Below are 18,797 nucleotides of genomic sequence, written 5' to 3' on the forward strand. Positions count from 1 at the left end.
GCGCAAAAGTATGCACATTGCACACACAATATATAGATTTGAGATGCTTCGATATTTGCCTACATATATATCGTGCTGTTTGTAATTTGTTTTAACTATTATATCTATGCTGTAACTATCTATGTTGTTCGGTATAACCTATTCTTTTTGTTACAGGCTGGTAACCAATTTTTAATAATTCCCTTTCTTCTTGAAAACTAACTTTTCTTTCATGAAAAAATATCTTTTTTTTCCTATGTTTTATAGCATTTGCTTTCAATCATACAAATCGGTTTGTTCGTTTACGCAACCACTGTGTTGTTTTCGGGAATGAACTAAACCGAACCATCGTAAAATCCTACTCCGTGAAAGACAAAGTTTAAAGAACCTTCAAGAACTGGCCAATTAAATTGCGATTCGCAAATTAACTTTGGTAATTATGAGTGGGCTTCGAGAGCAGTACGGTGAGGAAGGGTTGGAGAGTTGGGATTACAAACGAGACGGCGCCGCGGGAACTTGGTAACTTTTCAGTCGCTTTTTATACAACTTTTCTTGTTAAGATCGTGATTATGAATTTTCTATTTGATCACCTCTTCATAAGCTAGCGACGTATTTATTTTGTCTCTTGTCAATACTACGCGCGAATTTGTGATTGACCGAAAACGTGACAATATTATAGATTAGAGAAGGGAGAATAGAAAGCGCACAGAGTTGTACCACTGAGGTATATTTATCGTACAAACAGTAAACGAATGAACAAAAATTAATAAAAGTAAAATTAAAAATACGTTATGAGGGATTTTGTTTTCATTTATATTTTGAAAATGGAATGTATTAGCGCGGACATTTATATTTTTGTGAATGCAAAGATATAGAATCTTCTCAAAGATTTGTTGCGTTCATTAAATATCACGAGCAGTATCATATTTCGAACATTTTACTATTTTTATATCTCCCTTACATTTTGTGCATTTTAAAATTTTTTATAAATGCGTAAACATCCATTAAATATAATACGACGATGATTTTTATCACGTAACTTCTATGTATCCACAAGATCGCTTATCGAGGTTCCGTGTTTCTAGTTGCAACTAATCAAAAAGCGTTGCATTGAAAAAATTGAAACGGAAGTTGATTAAACGAAAGAAACACTAGTACGAATCGTGATAAGTCGATTGTAAGATTCGATGGAATGGAACGGACACATAAGAAGAAACACGAAGCACACGATAGGTATCGTTAAAGGGAAGAGCTATCGGTGTCCGTGCATACCTACGCTATCGCAACGGTAGCGTTGCAAACGGTAGTTTTGGATAATCAGCATTTGTGTAACTCTCTTTTGCTCTTTGTGTCATTCGTCCGTTTTCACGAGTCGAGGTATGTATTTTATTTCATTCCATTCCATTCCATTCCATTCCATTCCGTTCCGTTCAATCCCGTCGCGTCCGTTTCTCCTGAAACCATTTCTCTCCTTTTCTCTTCACTCCATTTCGCCGCGCTCCGCTCTGCTCCACTCCACTTCACTCCACTCCACTCCACTCCACTCCTCTGCACGCCGTTCAACTCCCTCTAACAGTTGCAACCAGTGTGACTATGGTCTCCGACGGTCGGTCGCGGCGGTCGCTCATCCTTTTATCCGTCTCTGTCTAACGCAATGAAAACTATTCTCCCCTCTGCCTCGCACTTTCTTCATCCCTTCTCCGTCGCGATAGTATACCTCGGTCTCTTTTCATCGTACACTCGAGACACGCCTCCCACTCGTGGCGCGCGACTGCCGTTGAATTCAGTCGACGCCAAGCCGGCACGCGTGTTGGCTGAATATTTTTCTCGCGTGTTACAACGTTGCACCGCGCCGTTTGCCTTCTTTTACCTCGCCTCGTCTCGCCTCGTCTCGCCTCGTCTCGTTGTACCTCATCTCATCTCGTCTCGTCTCGTCTCGTCTCGTCTCGTCTCGTCTCGTCTCGTCCCGTCTCGTCTCGTCTCGTCTCGCTTCGTCTCGCTTTGCCTTGCCTTGCTTTGCCTCGCCTCGCCTCGCCTCGTCGCTTTTCGTTTTTTCTCGCGTCCAGTTGTGAGTTCTCGAGTCTGTCTGTTTCTCTTTCTTTCTCTCTCGCTCACTCTTTTTTTTTGTCAACATATAAATGCAAAAGTTGCATTCGATGCAATGCGAGTAATCGGTCCGTTTGCATTTGTGGCGTGGAATCGCGAGGAGGCGTGCTACGACGATGCTAGATCATCGAAGTAAGGACGATCTAGCCGCCTCGTGCCGTGTGTGAGTGCCAACGTCGATATTCCTCGTTGTTTCGAACAAGTGGAAAGAAGTGTCGAGTGGGAGATTCGCCACCGTAATTGCTTTCGTTCGGTTTCCGTTTGATTCTATCTGATCCTTCTTTCAAGCTCTTCGTTGTTCATCTCTGGTACACCAAACCAAACACGTCCCGACCAACCTTGGTTTCAACGTTCGCATCTGCCATCGCTTTTCTTTGTAAAACGTCATTAGCACGCTTCGTCATCAACTCCAGTCCTGCGAAACATGGATTTTGTCATTTTAAAGGTAAGCACAATTTTCTGTGATCCATTTCGTCTATTTTTCGTTATTTATATGTTCGATTTTAAGATTCGCGGTACACTACACATTTGGCGAGTTTCATAGGGGTGACTTACAACGTTGTGTCCAAAGGACATATGCACACAGTTAATTCGAAATTGTTACACGGAGGTACACTCCATTCGAGTATGATCTCAAAAACGGCGCACGTCAGTAAGTAATGGCAAATATGGTACAGCGATTGTTAACGAATAATAATAATAAACTTTCATAATTGTCGTTGAGGAAAGATGATTTATTGCGAATAAGATAATACAAACTATTGGCTTGAGAAAGTGAAAAAGGGGAGATAGAGAAGAGTGGAGTTCATAGAATAAGACGATTTAGCATTCGCGAATAAAAGATCAACTCCGCGTGTTATTTTCTCTTTTATTTTATATTGCGTGCGTGAGTATTCTATCGAGTGTGCTTTCATGGATAATTGCTGTTGTCGAGCGACACAGTTATTGAATGTACGTGTGTATTTCGAACATCTCTGTACAATAACATAGTATACATCGTAGTATCGAATTTTAATGCTTTGGATTGTTATCGATCGAGTAACAGGTTTTTATCGTTGGAAAATTTCCAAACGTTTAAAAACTCAAAAATCAGTTACAAAAATTGTAACGCGAGAAAGAATTGTTATTGACAATATTTGGTTGATTTCTTTCTTGTTTGAATCCTATACTAAAGATTTTCATAAAATATTAAGAAACTATTTTTCGATTGAAACTAAAGAGAGATATGAAGAATTCTGTGGCCATATCAGAGTTAAGCGAAGACAATCGACGAAGATAACGATAATTTTTATTCCCATATTTTTGATAATGTGGCATTTTACAATAGACAAGGTTTATGGGAGGGAATACGTACCAAGGTGTCTGAAAAGTATTATTACGTAATTGTAGTTTCAGTTATTGTTTTAGTATTCAAAAGAATGTACGTTATGTTCTGATGTACAATCACGAAGGAATGTAAGATAAAATAGAAACACAATTATGGATCCTCTGACGAAGTGTATCTTTGGTCATACCTGGACGCGCTTACCTTTTATTCTTATCGTATTCGAACTAGTGAAGCAAGTACGCTTTAAATAAACACGACGATAAAGAAATTTCCAAGAAACACAGTGGCCCGAGGTCTGTTTACCAACGTTCGTCGTTTATCGAAGTTGCTAGCCCTGCCGTACATATACGTTTGTATGCGTTCCGTTTAATTTTAGCGCTCACGTTGCGATCTAGGGGATGCTGTATTATTTTTCTTCTTTCTTTCGTTCTTGCGTTCCTCTCTGTTACACGCAATTTCGAATGATCCAAGTTACAAACGTTCTATCGAATCGGTTTTAAAAATTCGATAAAACGATAAATACGTCGTTGAACGATAGTTAGATCGTTATCGTTACGAGCGTTGAACATTCTGCCTTATAGCTATAACGCGAACAACTGAATAAAAGGGCTTCTTATTTCTATCGTATCCGATTTCTCATTTCAATTCTATGTCTAAAGATTCTACGAGGATATCGAGCCTTCTTTTTTACTCGTTAAAGTAAAGGCAAGATTGAAATATACAAATTTGAGAATGGCAACAGAGTTAGCTGCAGGCGTTGCTTTCTGTACTTACTGTAAAGCGAGAATCGGAGCTCTCACCTTTCCGGATGTATGGATTTGATCGGCGAAGGAAACGGGCGTATCGCGCTTTAATATCGGAACTTAAATTAAATGCATATCGTGCGACACGATGCAACTTCTGCGTGCTTCTCTCTCGTCTACCTAGTCGGGAGAATGGACGCATTATCAGACGAGAATAGCCTCTCTGTAAAAGGATGAAAAGGATCGCGCTTCGTCTTTCGATTTTGCAAGATATTTTGAAAATTTCACTTTACCCTTCGATGTTATCGGCAATGAAGTATCCCAGACGGGAGCGTCTATTACTTGTAAAAGTTTTACCTTTCGTATGGATCTAACTATATATAGCACTTATTGTTCGAAGAGTTCGATCTTTTCTTTCGCTTGAATGCGTTCGCGAACTTCGTTAATGTTCAAAGTTGTTACGTAAGTGGGTATGAGCGATTGACGAGAATTCGTGTGTTCGGCACACGAATTTTAGGATACAATTACTTGCAAAAGTATTCAGGCAGTGATGATTAAGGCGATATAATAACGTATCTGGGTTAAGCGAAGGACGTGGGGAAAAGATCCAGCAAGTACATACATTTTCTTAGTAGAAAAAATAGCGTAGTTAAAAACAAACTTCAATCAAAAAGGAAACGTAGCTTGTTTCAGTCACGTGAATCACTCTTTACAGTTAAATCTTGTTATAGTCGTTGTTAGCATATAGTTAGTAAGTTATTGGACTAAGTACTTCTCGGAGTAACTGTAAGTAATCGGCGTATGGGAAAGGGAAGAGAAATTGTCTCGTTGTGGAACGGTGTCGCGAGACTCGCAAGATTTCCAATTAGTTTGCTAGTAGACGCATGTTATAACGACCCGATTGCGTCGATGAAACGCGTAAAGTGTTCGTTACAGAATAGCGATGAGGAGGGACGAGTAGAGGGGAACGGAGAGTAGAGGATGAAATTGCAAAAATTACTTGACAGCTGGGAACGGTGGAAATATTTTAATTCTTTCCTTCGAACACTCCTCGTACTCCAGATAATTGCCATTTGCGCCAATAAAGTCGGAATCTCGGCAGTTCCTCCTACCTACCTACTCCTCGCGCTCGTCACCGTTGTTTTCTCCCCTTTTCCCCTTCTCCTCCCTACCTCCCACCCCCACGTTGTTTCTATTCCTCGCTTTCGTTCTTTCATTCGTTCCTTATTCTGTGTACGTGTGCGAGAGCGTGTGTAGCATGGTAACGGACAAGGGACACAAAGGAAGAAAAATGTAATCTTATTAACGGAAGGTATTTTCATTATAACGATTTCTTTATTTACTTGAGATGTCGCTAATGTCTGCCTGTCCTAATTCAAAATATCCAACGAGGTAATAATTCTTCGAGGTTAGTAATTTCCTAATAATATTTGAGGTTAATTTCATTCTCCATCGCGATACTTATGATCGATGGTGAATATCGACTATTTCTAGTTTCACATTGATCAAGATATTCGGATGAAAAGCGGTCCGGTAGTCGCGTGTATCGAAAAGGGTCGAAACAGAGGACGAAATATCGAACGCCGAATTATCGCTGGCGATCAAGTATTTGCTTGTCGTGGCATTGTTTACAGCATGCATGAAAACATGGTCGTTATTCGATATATCGATACAGCATGCAGTTCGATCGTGCGTGTATTTTTATCGATCTGTTGGACACTGGACACACGTGCGGTGCATGTTGGTACCGTAATAACACCGTTACCACCGTAAGTTCGTCGGGACATTTTAATTAAACGGCCACCAGTATTGGTAACAGTGCTATCGCCGATACAACCAATACAACCACAACCTCCACCACTGGCAACAGCGGCAGCAGCAGCTTCCTATCACGATTATTAGTCGCGAAATTTTGAAATTGCCGATGAATATCGAATTGGATACCGAAGCGACGATTTAAAGCGACACGCTTCCTCGTTGTTTCTCTCCGTTTCCTTTTATTCCGGAATTTTTCCTCTTCCTCCAGCCGCGTCAATCCCATTTCCGGACATTTTAACATCGACTCGCCGGACAATCGAGCGATATATAGTAAGCACAATCGATATACTGCAATTTTAACGTTACAACTTGTTCTATCCGTTACATTTTCTCGAAATATTCGAGACGCAGAAGTGTCTTTCATTTTCTTTGCCTAATCTTTGTTCCTTCTTCGTTCGATTAGAAATATTCAGTCGTTATTTTACAATAGCCTATCGAGGATCTTAAGAAAGAAGAATCTGTTTCTTTTAGCGGGAGACAAATTTCTGTAAATATGCAGGAACCGATTCTAAATTTCCAATACATTTACGAACTGTAATTACTGAACGATTTTACGTGCTCACTGTATCGTTCTCGCCTACTATACAGGAAAATTATTGGTATGATGCACCTTATCGATCCAGTCGCGTTCGATGCTGTCGCACATGGAACAATCGCTTGACTAAGGTCGACGTTGATTAGATCTCGAAGCGTTAGCGCGATAAAGGGTGAGTGATGCACAGTTAGAACCAAACAGACAGACAGACAGCCAGGCAGACAGACGGATAGGATAGATAGATAAAGGCGGACACAAGCTTCGAAGGACAAAGGGTTGCAGATGACCGAAGGAGTAGCGAAACAGCAGCGAAAATCTGCTACTAGTCGAATACTGTATTTCAGAGTAATCGATAATTATGATAACTAGACGAGATCTTTTGCACGCGTGTCAACGAAGTCTTGTACCATCATCGAAGAAAAGCACCGTGAACGTGTCACAGATAGTAGAAAATGATGTTTTTATTGGAAAAGTTTGACAAAGGGACGGCGCGACGTATACGCACAAAGTGTCTTGTAACTGACGATAACGAGCAGAAAGGGGATGATTCCACATGGAAATGTAAATTAAAGACAAAGAATAGAATATTTTCGTACGAATGCAGCGCTTTCGAGAAAACTTCCGTTCAGTATATTTGTTTGGAGTCTGTGGACTTTTTATCGCGTAATTGAGCTAATATCAGCAGTGGAATTTTATGAGCCGCGAGTGAAATTATGGATAATAGACGAGCGATAAATATTCTTGCAGCAACTTTGCTAAAAACAATCAAATGAGATTATTCGATTATCCTATTCGCAAAATTGGGAAATTATGAAAGAGGATGCGTAAGCTACGACCTGTAACGAAGGAAATTTAATTCCATAGATATTTAATAGGAAGATGAAGAATCAAGCATCTATTTGGCAGAACGTGAAACGTTTTATGTAATTTCTGCCGCGATTATACCCATCCCTGCGAAATTTCCGGTTTCGTTGCATGTTCTCCGGTATACAATACGCAAACATGGTAGAGGTGTTTGTTCAACATTAGTTAACATTCGCTCTCGTAAAGTATTTAACATCTCTTGCCCTCGACTTATTAATTAACGAGAGAATTTATGAAAGAAAATTTACATTTGTTACGATTAAAAGATTTGCCGATCGTCCGAGTCCGTATCGTTATCCTTCCAGGTATTTAACGTTTCACCATTTCCTCCGGAAACCTGATGCTTCAAAGATTTACATAGGCTGATCACGCGCGAATATTTTTAATAGGAAACGTTTAAAATAAGAAGGCAGATATAAGGAGATATCTTTGAAGGTTTGTACTTAATACGTAATAAGATTAAAACTGTAGTAAAATCCCTTTTTTTTCCTACTTTCCTTATTAGTAACAAGTCACCCTGTAGACATATGTAGGTACATACTAGGTCGTTCGAAAAGTTTCTTTCTTTCAACGTTTTTCGTTTTATATTACTCTGTCGAATTACGTATGATCCATTTTGTTCTATTAAAATAAAGATCGCAACGTTCGACAGATTGGGTTTCATGTTTGTATACAGATGCATCGTTGTAGAAGATGTGTCTGTAAAAGAAAGACACTTTTCGGACAACCTAATACTTAACTACACATGTATCGAGACTCTCGAATCGATCTAGAATCGACCAAAGAACGATGCAGCGTCGAACGATTTTCGTTCTGCTTCTCGGATTACGTGGATACTCTCCGAAATATGGGCTGCGTGCAGCTGGCAAAACCGAGAGAGTCGAGAGCGTGGAGAGTGGGCCGATATCAGCACTAGAGAAATAGAAGGGAAACTTTTCGGCCGAAAGAGTGTATCGTATGACCACAGATCTGTGTATAAACCTACGTTTACCCCGGGCTTGTCGTTACTTTCCCGTATCTCGGATTTCATCCCATGGAACCGAGTGTGCGTACTTTTTCAACTCACCGTCGTGCTTTCCAATTTCCGAAGGTTAATGTGCGCGCAATATCCATCGCATGCTAATGTTTGCATCGTTGACACCTACCATCAGCTTCCTCCTAGTCATCCTCTCACAATGCGTTATCGACTCTACCGACATCGCCATGTCCCTTCTTTGTGCTTCCCCTTCCACCTTCCCTTTCCCTTTCCTTTTCGCCTCGCTCTCTGTCAGTCGTCGGTGCAGCAGCATATTTGTACATATGTAGTTTACAACAGACTGCAACCGGATATTTTTGGGGCTGCAGCTCCGGTGTCGAAGGTCCATGATTTTTGGGGGGACAGATCGACGGCTCTGCGAGACAACAGGAGGTGTCCTTTAACCTCGCTGCGGTTCTCAAATGTTCACGCTTCGATCGAACTTCTGTTTCGAGCGACTACTTTGGTTTAGAATGTCACTGTTTAGATGTTTTTCTAGCAAGCCACGACTTCTTTTTGTCCTTCTTTTTCACGTATACATTACACATGGATACTTATCGATTGCCAACAAATTTAGCGGAAACGTAGGCCATCGACGACCACCGTGGCAGGGTTTAATCTCGCCTCCGATTGAAATCGAGCTTTATTTCTCCGAGCGGGAACACTCGGCGATACAAAGGATGGAGTACGTAACCTGTTTTGAGTCAAACGACGGACGGTAGTCTAGCGAGTAGTCTAATTTTGAATGTAATAGCGGGAAAAAGTGTGAGCGAGATTACTCGTTTATTCGTTTTTACAGGGTAAGACGAGCGAAACGTTGAACTGCTCGTTGCGATTCGCTCCGATCCGATCCTACGTACGATTAATTACTTTTCTCGAGCTTCTCGATCGTTCGACGAGAGACATCATTAACCGGATATCGATCTTGCGAGCAACCGCGTTCAGTGTTTATCGAAAGTGGATTCGTCGTGGTTGGAGCTCGTTAGCGTGCTAAAACTCGTTTAGTAGCGATAATAATGCGTGTCAAGCAGCGCAAAAAATCGTTGGCTTAAAAAAAAAAGAAAAGAAAGAAATAGGTGAAAGGCGAAGAACGGAGAAAGAAAAGAAGAGAGGATTTAGCATGTATTTCCGAGAATCGGCTCTATTCGACTCGGAATCGGTCTAACGATCGTTCTTCGTTCACTGGTCCGCTCGTTCGTTCGTTCGTTCGTTCGTTCGCCCGTTCCTCCGACAATTCAGGTATAAATGACGCGTTTAGCAACGAAAAGGACGAATGAAAATGAAGAATAAAAAATGCAAAAGAGAAAATAACTCGATGGTCGGTTTAATCGCGTGGAATAGAACCCGGACTCGGTATTCCGTATCGTGGCACATTTTTTACTCTTAGCACGTAAAGTTCTATAAGTAAGTTAAAATCCTGTAGCGAAAATTCTATAGAAACCTGTGGTGTTTCGTTAATTTAGAATGAAAAAGGGGTGAGAAGCGTATACAAAGCTGAATCTGTACGCGTCTCGCTCACTACCAACGAGCTATTTTTAAAAGACTCGTACCATTGAATCTAAGGCCGTGATTATACAGAGAGCGTGGAGGGGGTAAACGATAGGTGGAAAAATTGGCATTTCCAGCAGTGATATTGGGCCGTGCTATCGCTCGATTTGCCTATTTTGCCTATCGCTTGTATCGCAAATTTTGTACAAATCTACGAGTTTGATTTATTTTCTGCCGCTTGTCCCTCTCCGCGTAATCGCGACCAAACGGGTCGTTCTTCTTTTCAATTATGTCGCATTAAAATCCTCCCGTTTAATCGCGAAGCGACGTAAAAACCAGAAGATCGATAAAAACGTATTTATCGGGCTTTTCTTCTACGATCTTCGGTTTATTGTTTTCTTCTTTTTCTTTACTAGTCTCGTTACATTCTCGCCGTACCGCGTGCATCGTGTTGTATTTAATAATAAAACCGACGGACTACCTTGCGGCGATAGATCTTCTTTTTTTCTTCCTTTTAAGCGCCTCTCCCTTTCTCCCTTTTGTTTTCCTTTTTAACGAAGAATCGAACGATCCGCAGCGAGAAATAGGTCGATTCAATTGCTAAAACGAGACGTCTAGCCGGCGGCGGAAGAGCGAACGAGATAACAGACAGAACACGAGCGTTTGCGCGCGCAGATGCATTTATCGTCTTTATTACGAGCGTCGAGAATCACGAGTAAGCGGTTATTCAGTAACTATATTCGAACACGAAATCATTAAATAAAGTGGGCTTAACGAATGCACAAGTGCATAATCGTTGCGCCACCCGCGCTACATTTGCACGCGTTTTCTCGTTTACTTCCCCCGCGTGACAGCCTCGAATCTCGCCAAATTAATTTCGTCGACCGTCTCTGCCTTCCATTATCGCGTATATTCCCACGGAACTAGAGAACGCGCGAGCGAACAAGACAACCGGCAGAAAGCTATTCCCCGAGCCATTTTCACTCCTCGATTACATCTCACGCATCGACGATCTTCGTTACTCTTTCCGATCGTTCTCTGTCCTCTATTCCTTCTTTCTTATTCCTAGTTGCCCATTTTTCATCTGCGAGCCCTGCGCGATCTGCAGCGATCGATTTGTCGGATCATTTTTTACAGCCTCGCTTCTATCACGTTACGCACGTAGAGCCGAAGAATCGTAAAATTTGACGCGGATCGTTTTTCTTACGAACCCTTCGACTTTCCATCCGATCGAATTATCCTGCAAACAGACCGCTTCCTCGTCCGCTTTAGTAAAATCGAGGTGTAAACGACTATTCTTCGAAAAATCCTAGAAAATCGCAGATGCTGGAAAAGCAGCTTTACTGAACGTCGTAAATGAGATTACGAACTCGTGATTGCTCGATGACCCTTTTGCCCTGGTTCTGTGTTCTTTTGTTCTAAACTCTCCTGAAAGTGTATCGTCGTGCGTTGGAAAAGTTGTATAACTCGGAAGGTTAATCGGCTCGACGACCCAGTTCAACGCGTGAGACGAATCAACGTAATGAACGAATCCTCTTTCTTTCTCGAGATGCGCGGTGAAGCATCGTTGAAACTCGTCAGAGATATTAGGAAACGCCGGTTTAATGGCAACCAGGAAACAGGTGTACGTGGAAAGAAGAAACACGCCGAGGAATATGAAGAGGTCGACTAATCGGATCACGGGACGGTGTACGCGACGTTTCGAGTACGCGACGCTGCTCGAAACTTGGAAAGTACTTGGACGCCTGCCTCGAGAGCATAATTTACGTACATAGTTTGCAAATCGCTTTGTAATCGCGTTAACGTTCCGGACCATGTTTCCACGTATTTCGGCATGACGCCTAAAGCGATCTCCAAAGTACGTATCAAATTTTTAGTATCGGGCAAGGTACAGTCCGACGTTTCTCCAGCACTGCGGCTATACACACGTTTTCATCAGAGATCAAACGGCCCTCGATATTCTTCGAGTTCTTCCTCAAGTTCTTCCTCGAGTTCTTCCTCGAGTTCTTCCTCGAATTCTTCTTCGACGTCTTCTTCGAGTTCTTGTTCGAGGACGTGGCTTACACCTCGATTTGAAAGATTTTGCGAATATACTAAACAACGTGCAAATTTCTGACGCTCGAAGTGTTTCGCTCGATATATCGATTCGCGGGAATTTTAACACGTTGAATGCCACGGGGGTCATCGGTGATCAGCACTCAACTTGTCGGTAGCGCCGTGGGGGCGACAGGTAATCGGCGCGCCAAGGTTAGTAGAAATACGTAATTTGAAGAAATGTAAATAGTTATAAATTTTTCATTATTACCGTTGTTATTTCTGTATTTAGAGGTAGGATCATAACAGTTATTAGTTTATTCTTCGGATAAACCTATCACACCGTTCTGAGCCGAAAAACCTTTATCGCGCTTTCTTACATGTACTAGGGATAAAAACAAAGGAACATCCTGAACCTGTCGATTAAATCTATCGATTGTATCTAGAACTATATTCTAGTTACTATTTATTGTAACTAGCGCATCTGCATATAGATGGCGAGCGCGAACTCACGTTGTCATTTTCAACAATTACATCGTTACTACAACGTGTGACGAAATTAACGCAGTATAAAACATATAAGAATAGTTTTATTTATGCACGAAATATAGACGTATTATGTGCGTATATTACGATGTGTCGCGAAACATCATGGCGTCATGGGCAATCCCTGTAAAACTAGCATGGCGTTCAACGTGTTAAACAAGGAGAGATAATTTTGGGCAGACGAATAGAGTGGATAGTTGGTTACGAGCTCGGGAAACGCGAAACGACGATGATGCACAGGCATTGTTGGAGGAACCGTAGAAAAAGAAACTAGGCTGGGGTTTGTAGCAAGTGGAAAGAATATAGCAAAGTGAGCGTAGGTTATAAATGAAAGCTGTAAGAAGGGACCCTCGTTAATGAAGCTTCATCCAGGACCGTGCGCGTTTTCTCAAGGCAATCAAAATCTCGTACTGTAGAAATTATTAGTACGTCTATGTTCTATCTATCTAATCTTTTATCACGCGTATATGATTTTAAGTCCGTGTCTTGTCCTCTTAAGTAACAATTGTCGTATCATTGAAGATTAACTGGTAGTCGTTAAAGATTAGGACTAGTATTCTCGAAAGAGGCAGAAAGAAACAACTTTGACTGGACGTCGTTCGATCTTGAAAAGCACCCGGGACCCTTGCCCCTCCAAATGGGTTTTCAGTTACGTATTAATACGTTTCGTCATTAGAAACGCGTAAATTTTAGCCGTCCGTGGATTTCGCGTACGATACGTAGATCGTATCGATGTAAAAAGAACAGAAATAAATGTTCTCGGAGCTAAATAAGGTAAAACTGTATTTTCGATTGGTCATTAACGATTAACCGAGTGAAGCGATTAAAAGACGACGCGACGACGTAATTTATTCTGCTCGTCGCTGACTGGTAGTTGGCAGATCGAAGATAGGCGTCTGATTGTAAGGTATAGACGAAAGGCTGGGTATACTCGCGAGAGCTTGAGCTGCAGCTTTACGCCGACTGTCCGCTGGCGCGTTGAATGTGATGCATTCATAGAGGAAAGGTTCGTGGTTCTGCGGAGACCAAGCAAGAAAAACGAAAAGATAGCATCGCTGTTTGAAACGGTTTAAAAGCAAGCAAGAAACGACACGTCGGTCTCTACCCTTCTCGCACGCGAGATCGTGTTCGATATGTTTGACGCGTGGCGTGAAATTAATCCAAATTTTCGATCCGTTTCACGCCGTTTGTTCGTCCCTCTGTGTCCAACCGCACCTACCGTTCTCCCTTTTCGCTCGCAATAACGCAACCGATGATCGGTCGAGCGTGTAAAATATTCATCACGATTGCAGATTGATCGTTACAATGGTAAACGCAATTGGTATAATTAAAATAAATTCAAAGCGCGGAATAGCCGACAAATATTTGCTCTTTCTCTTTCTTTGTCTATCTCTTCCTTCCGACGTTTATTTGATAATTCTTTACCGGTTAACAACAGCACGCGATTGCGCTACGCGTCTATCGATCGCGGACCGATACGACCGATGGTCGAATCTCGCGAATTATCGTCCTTTCGGCTTTTCGATCGACGCCGAAACGTATTAGCCTTTGATCTCGCCGGTATAATTGGAAGAATAAGATTAAAAGGAAAACGAAGTTGTACGCCCGCGTGTACATAGCAGCGCGATTGATGACAGAAAAGTTTTTTCCGATCCACCTTGGTTAAGGCGTCCTATCTGCCATTTCAGGACAAGAAAAAGAAAATAAAAGAAAAGGAAACGAGACTAACTTCTTGCGCCACTTTCTTCGTTTCTTCCTATCTTTGTTTCCCTTCGTTCGATGCAAATTAGATATTTTTGTATTTTTACCTTTATATTCGTTAGAAAGAAAGGAACGAGACTTTCCTTTGTACGATTGTTTCGATAGAAACCGCCCATGCTGTGGTGACACGACTCTGGTGCGTATTGTACGCGACTCTTAATCTTTCCAACGAAATGCGTCCAATGAACGCGTATCGAATAAAATACGCGAGACCGAGCAGTGTTCCGCGGTTTATGCGTTTCGTAGCGGTGGGACGCAACCGCGGTGAGCTGGACTGACGTTGTAAAGCGGTTCGGTGATTTCAGTGAATAGGGAAAGAGGGAAAAACAAGGGGTCAAACTGGCTGAACAGAGGACACAGGGAATACGGGACCTGGTTTGAATTAAACGAATAGCCTGTCGACGCGTTAGCGGACCAAGCGACATTCGCAGGGCAATTCGCGCGCAGTCGATTAAAAGGTGCATCCCTTTTTCATTGCACGCGCATATTACACTCTAATGTCAACTTAGAATACGAGCTATCGAGCGCTTTTTGTCGCTTTTCGTTTTCATCCCTTTCCCTTTTCCGTCTTTCTGCTTTCAAAGTTACGAGGTACGTTGAGCATCGTCCGATCGCAATTATCAGGAAAATAGTTGTCCCGTTTGGTAACGATCGAGTTTAATTTTCCGATGTCCTCTGTTCTGTGCTTCTTAGCGCTTCCGTCTTCCAAGCTCGATTTCTCTTTATTCTCCGCTGTACTTTGTCGCTGTTCTCTCATTTATCGACTCGAATCGTCAACGACCCTGTTTGTTGTAACTTCGCTGCTACGAATCACTTTTACAAACGGAAATTTACAATCAAAATCGAGCTACGTACGCTCTGATTAACCCGGCTACATGGAAACCTGACAGATATTCGTACCATGCCCCGGCAGTAATTCGAGAGGGGCTCCGGGACACTCCTGCCAAACGTCGGGATGGCCACCGTGGGGTTTTGGTCGGATTTCCCAACGTAAAAAAAAAAGAAAGAAAAAAGAAAAAAGATATTCGTACCATTTTGTTACGACCGGTGACTCTTTACGTTCGAGGCGGCCACCAGCTGTGCACATAGAATTAAGCGGATCGCAATAATCCTAAGGAACTGTCATAAAACGAGGCTTTTTGATTTACCGTTAAGGCCGTCAATTGGCATAAAACATCGAGTCAAGAGGTTCCTTATGGTAATTGCTCCATGAGGTAAAAATTGGGGAAACGTAGGTTTTCCAATGTTTCCCGGGATTCCAGCCGCAAGGGACCAGTGGTGAGGTGATCACCACCGAGCAAGAGTTTTCCTTTGCAACAGCATCGTCACCGGACTTCACCTGGATCTACGACTTTAAAACAGTCAACATCTCTTTACCGGGTTTCCATCCTTCAATCATTCACCTACTTAACCTATACTTTACGCACCAGCGTAACTATCTTTTCTACGAAGTTGTTGAAAATATATAATATCCTTGAACTGTTAATCAAGTATTTGTAGCGGTATTCGACACCAACTGGTGGCAGCGCAGTGGTTAGCGCCTTAGGTTAGGAAGGGTTAGGTTCGGGACCCGGGTTCAAATCCCGGCGACCGTAGACCGATTTTTCTTCCGCGACATCTAAATGAGAAGAAATGCATCAGTACCCCTCAGCGCCATCTGCACCAGCAGTAGCACTACCATCACAACACTACACAACTAACAAACTACTAACACTTTACACCTCATATTCTACTCATTAAACCATCTCTATTATCCTAACAGAAATAAGGTAATCGATCAGTTTGTGGCGTCGATTATCTAATCGTAACGGGAATTTACGACTCCCGTTGACGCGCTTCCTCGGAATCGCGTCTCTCCGCGAACGGTCGAAAAAACACATAGAATTGCTAGAATATTCTGGATCGTGAATGTTGCGATTGAACTTGTCCTTTAAAATTTGTCATTTACGTCGCGATAGCCACAAATCATATGCGTATCTTCCGTACTAAATGCTGTTAAGCGAAACGACGTTAAACGCAAAGTAGCGAGCGAACGAAGATTCGGCTGTGCCGTCGGCGCGTTCGGTGGCCAAAGCGATCGTCGAATATTCCTAGTACTACTACGGATCTGTTAAAGCGACAATTGCGACGGTATATGCGAAGCGAGGGGGGTATTCGGTTTTAGAGTAGGCTGGCGACAACCGGGATAGAGAGAACCGCCTGGAGAAGAGAACGTTTGACTCTGCGAATGCGTATTATAGGTATACAAATACAGTCTCAGGAGACCAGTTCAAAATGTAGCGTATATCCCACTGGCCACGCTATTCTACGCGTACAAAGCGCCCTCAGTGCCGCTTCGTTCAGTCCCATTCCGTTACATTCTCTGTCTCTTGACTAGCTTGCATTTGCGCGAGTCGCTCCCTCTCGTCGCTGTTTCCATTTCCATGCGAAATCGTTGATACATTTGTCATTTTATCGCCAAAGCATATCTGTATAAGTACACAGTCTTCATATGCTTTATCTTGATCCAGTGTCCAGTTCTCTTTTCTTTTTGGTCTCGAGACGTCACACTGCGCTTTGTCTCGTTTCTCGACTTCGTACACGAGACATTTTTCATATCGTTCGATCTTCGCACGTTCTACCACGGGAATAGAGAATATATCAGGTAATCCAAAAGTTTCTTTCGTTTTATAAGGAAATGATGGACGCACAACATTCTCCGTTTTATATTATTTTATCGAATTACGTATGATCCATTTTGTTCTATCAAAGTAAAGATCGCGACGTTCGACAGGTTAAGTTTCATGTTTGTACAAATATGCGATGTTGTAAAAGACGTGTCCGTAAAAGAAAGACACTTTTCGGACAATCTAATACATTTGGTTAATTCTCAAACGGTGTTTCGACGTTTTCTTAAAAAGTATATTCCTCGGCTAAACCTAACAGAACATCGAAAGAATTATACGCGGCGTCCGTAGAAACGTAATTTTTTAAAAGCAGCAAGTTGATTACGTCAGGCGTAACAGGATACGAGACGGTCGTTGGCGATTCGAGCCGAGTCGCGTTCGCAGATCGCAAGCTGGACGAAAGAAAAAGGGCGACGACGTCTAAACAGAGGCGATGGTCTCTCTTGCGTGTTGTCGTGACAAAGGGAAACACGCGGACGAATATCGAGGTCGTTCTATTCCCTGTAGAAGGAGCAATCTCTTTTTGTGTAAAGTTGGACAATCGCGACGCTCTGTAGAACGTGACGTGACAACGTGCAAAGATTTCTTTTTCTCAAACGGAAGAAAGGCACCTCGGTTGAAAGTAAGAATCTCGGTCGAGTTATTTGTATTGAAAAAATGTATATTCGTAGCGCACTTATGGCAAGGCATTTGCTCGAAACGTGTACTCGCTGAAACAATTATATATCGCGATTTCTGCTGATTCTTGCGACAGAAACAAAGACGCGTTTCGATATAGACATCGATAACGGATGACGAGCTTTGCCAAGAGACGAAGAGAGGGCAAGTACGGTAGTACAGAGAGAAAGTGGAGCATATTGCAACGATGGTTGCATCCATTGTCCGTCGTAGTCAGGAGAATCAGACCCCTTTTGCTCGTTCTCTCGTCTTCGGTTTCTCGTTGCTTCCTCTCACTGCGATTTCGACTCGCTTTGCACTCGTATCTCAACGTTCCTCGCGCGTTTCCTCGCGCTCCCTTCTTTTCCGCCTCGATCCACGCGTCTCTCCCGTTCTTTTCTCCTTCGTTTTTCCTATTTATCTCTAGTTTGCTCTAGACGTTCTTGTCGCTGCCGGCAACTACACCGTCGTTCAAAATTCCCGCGCCTGCCTATTTCTCACACGATGTATCTTCATCGTAAAATTGCGGAACAAGTACGGGACGAGAGAAGCTTGAACAAATTTGAACACGTAACAGAAGGAAAAACGTTTTGATTTATTTGATCGTTAACACGTTCACTGGCAGACGAATTTTCCATGGTTTGCCCAAGGCGCCGACGTGAACTTTTCATTATGCGATGCATATTACGTTGAAATATTATTTGCAGCAAATAAAATGAGTTATAAAATCATGCTCGAAGCATTTTTCGTGGCGAGGGCCAGCGGTCACCCCCACGGCGTTGTAGACAATTATTACGATTGCCCTTCTTTCAAAAAATCGTGCTATGTACTTTTGATATTTGCCGCGCCGCCGGTCACCGGTGGCCCCCACGGTGCTATAGCCAAATCGAGTGCCGGTCACCGGTGACCCCCATGGCAGTGAACGTGTTAAAATCATCAAAACGCTTTCATTTATTCCCTAACCAATTCGAAATGATACCACGAGCGCACAAGTCGATGGAAATAACACGGGCAATTTCTCGAACAGCGACGTAAAAATGGTACGAAACGAAGCGAACGATGAACTCGTAACTGGCTGGTAACAATAAATCAAAAATCTGGCGATTTTGTACGGGCTTCGTATACTTGTGAAAGGTGGTGTACATCGACGCCTGCACCGAAGAACCGCGTCCCCTACCTTTTAAACGCGGATGGCTCGATCTCTCGTTCTCATTTCCCTAGTTGCTTTTCTCTCGCTGACCCATTCGGGCTGTTTTTC

At 42.5% G+C, this 18,797-nt stretch overlaps 1 protein-coding gene across 1 annotated transcript in view; it reads left to right on the forward strand.

The window, feature by feature from the left end:
- Positions 1-1,100: 1,100 nt before the first annotated feature.
- LOC122575121 (PDZ domain-containing protein 4) overlaps positions 1,101-18,797 on the forward strand; it is a 61,825-nt gene continuing 44,128 nt past the window's right edge. The window contains exon 1 of the mRNA XM_043743686.1: positions 1,101-2,530. Coding sequence (XP_043599621.1) covers positions 2,510-2,530 — 21 coding nt within the window. The 5' untranslated portion in view covers positions 1,101-2,509. The remainder of the gene's footprint in view (positions 2,531-18,797) is intronic.

Source organism: Bombus pyrosoma, linkage group LG2 (assembly GCF_014825855.1).
Source record: "Bombus pyrosoma isolate SC7728 linkage group LG2, ASM1482585v1, whole genome shotgun sequence".
Taxonomy (NCBI): domain Eukaryota; kingdom Metazoa; phylum Arthropoda; class Insecta; order Hymenoptera; family Apidae; genus Bombus; species Bombus pyrosoma.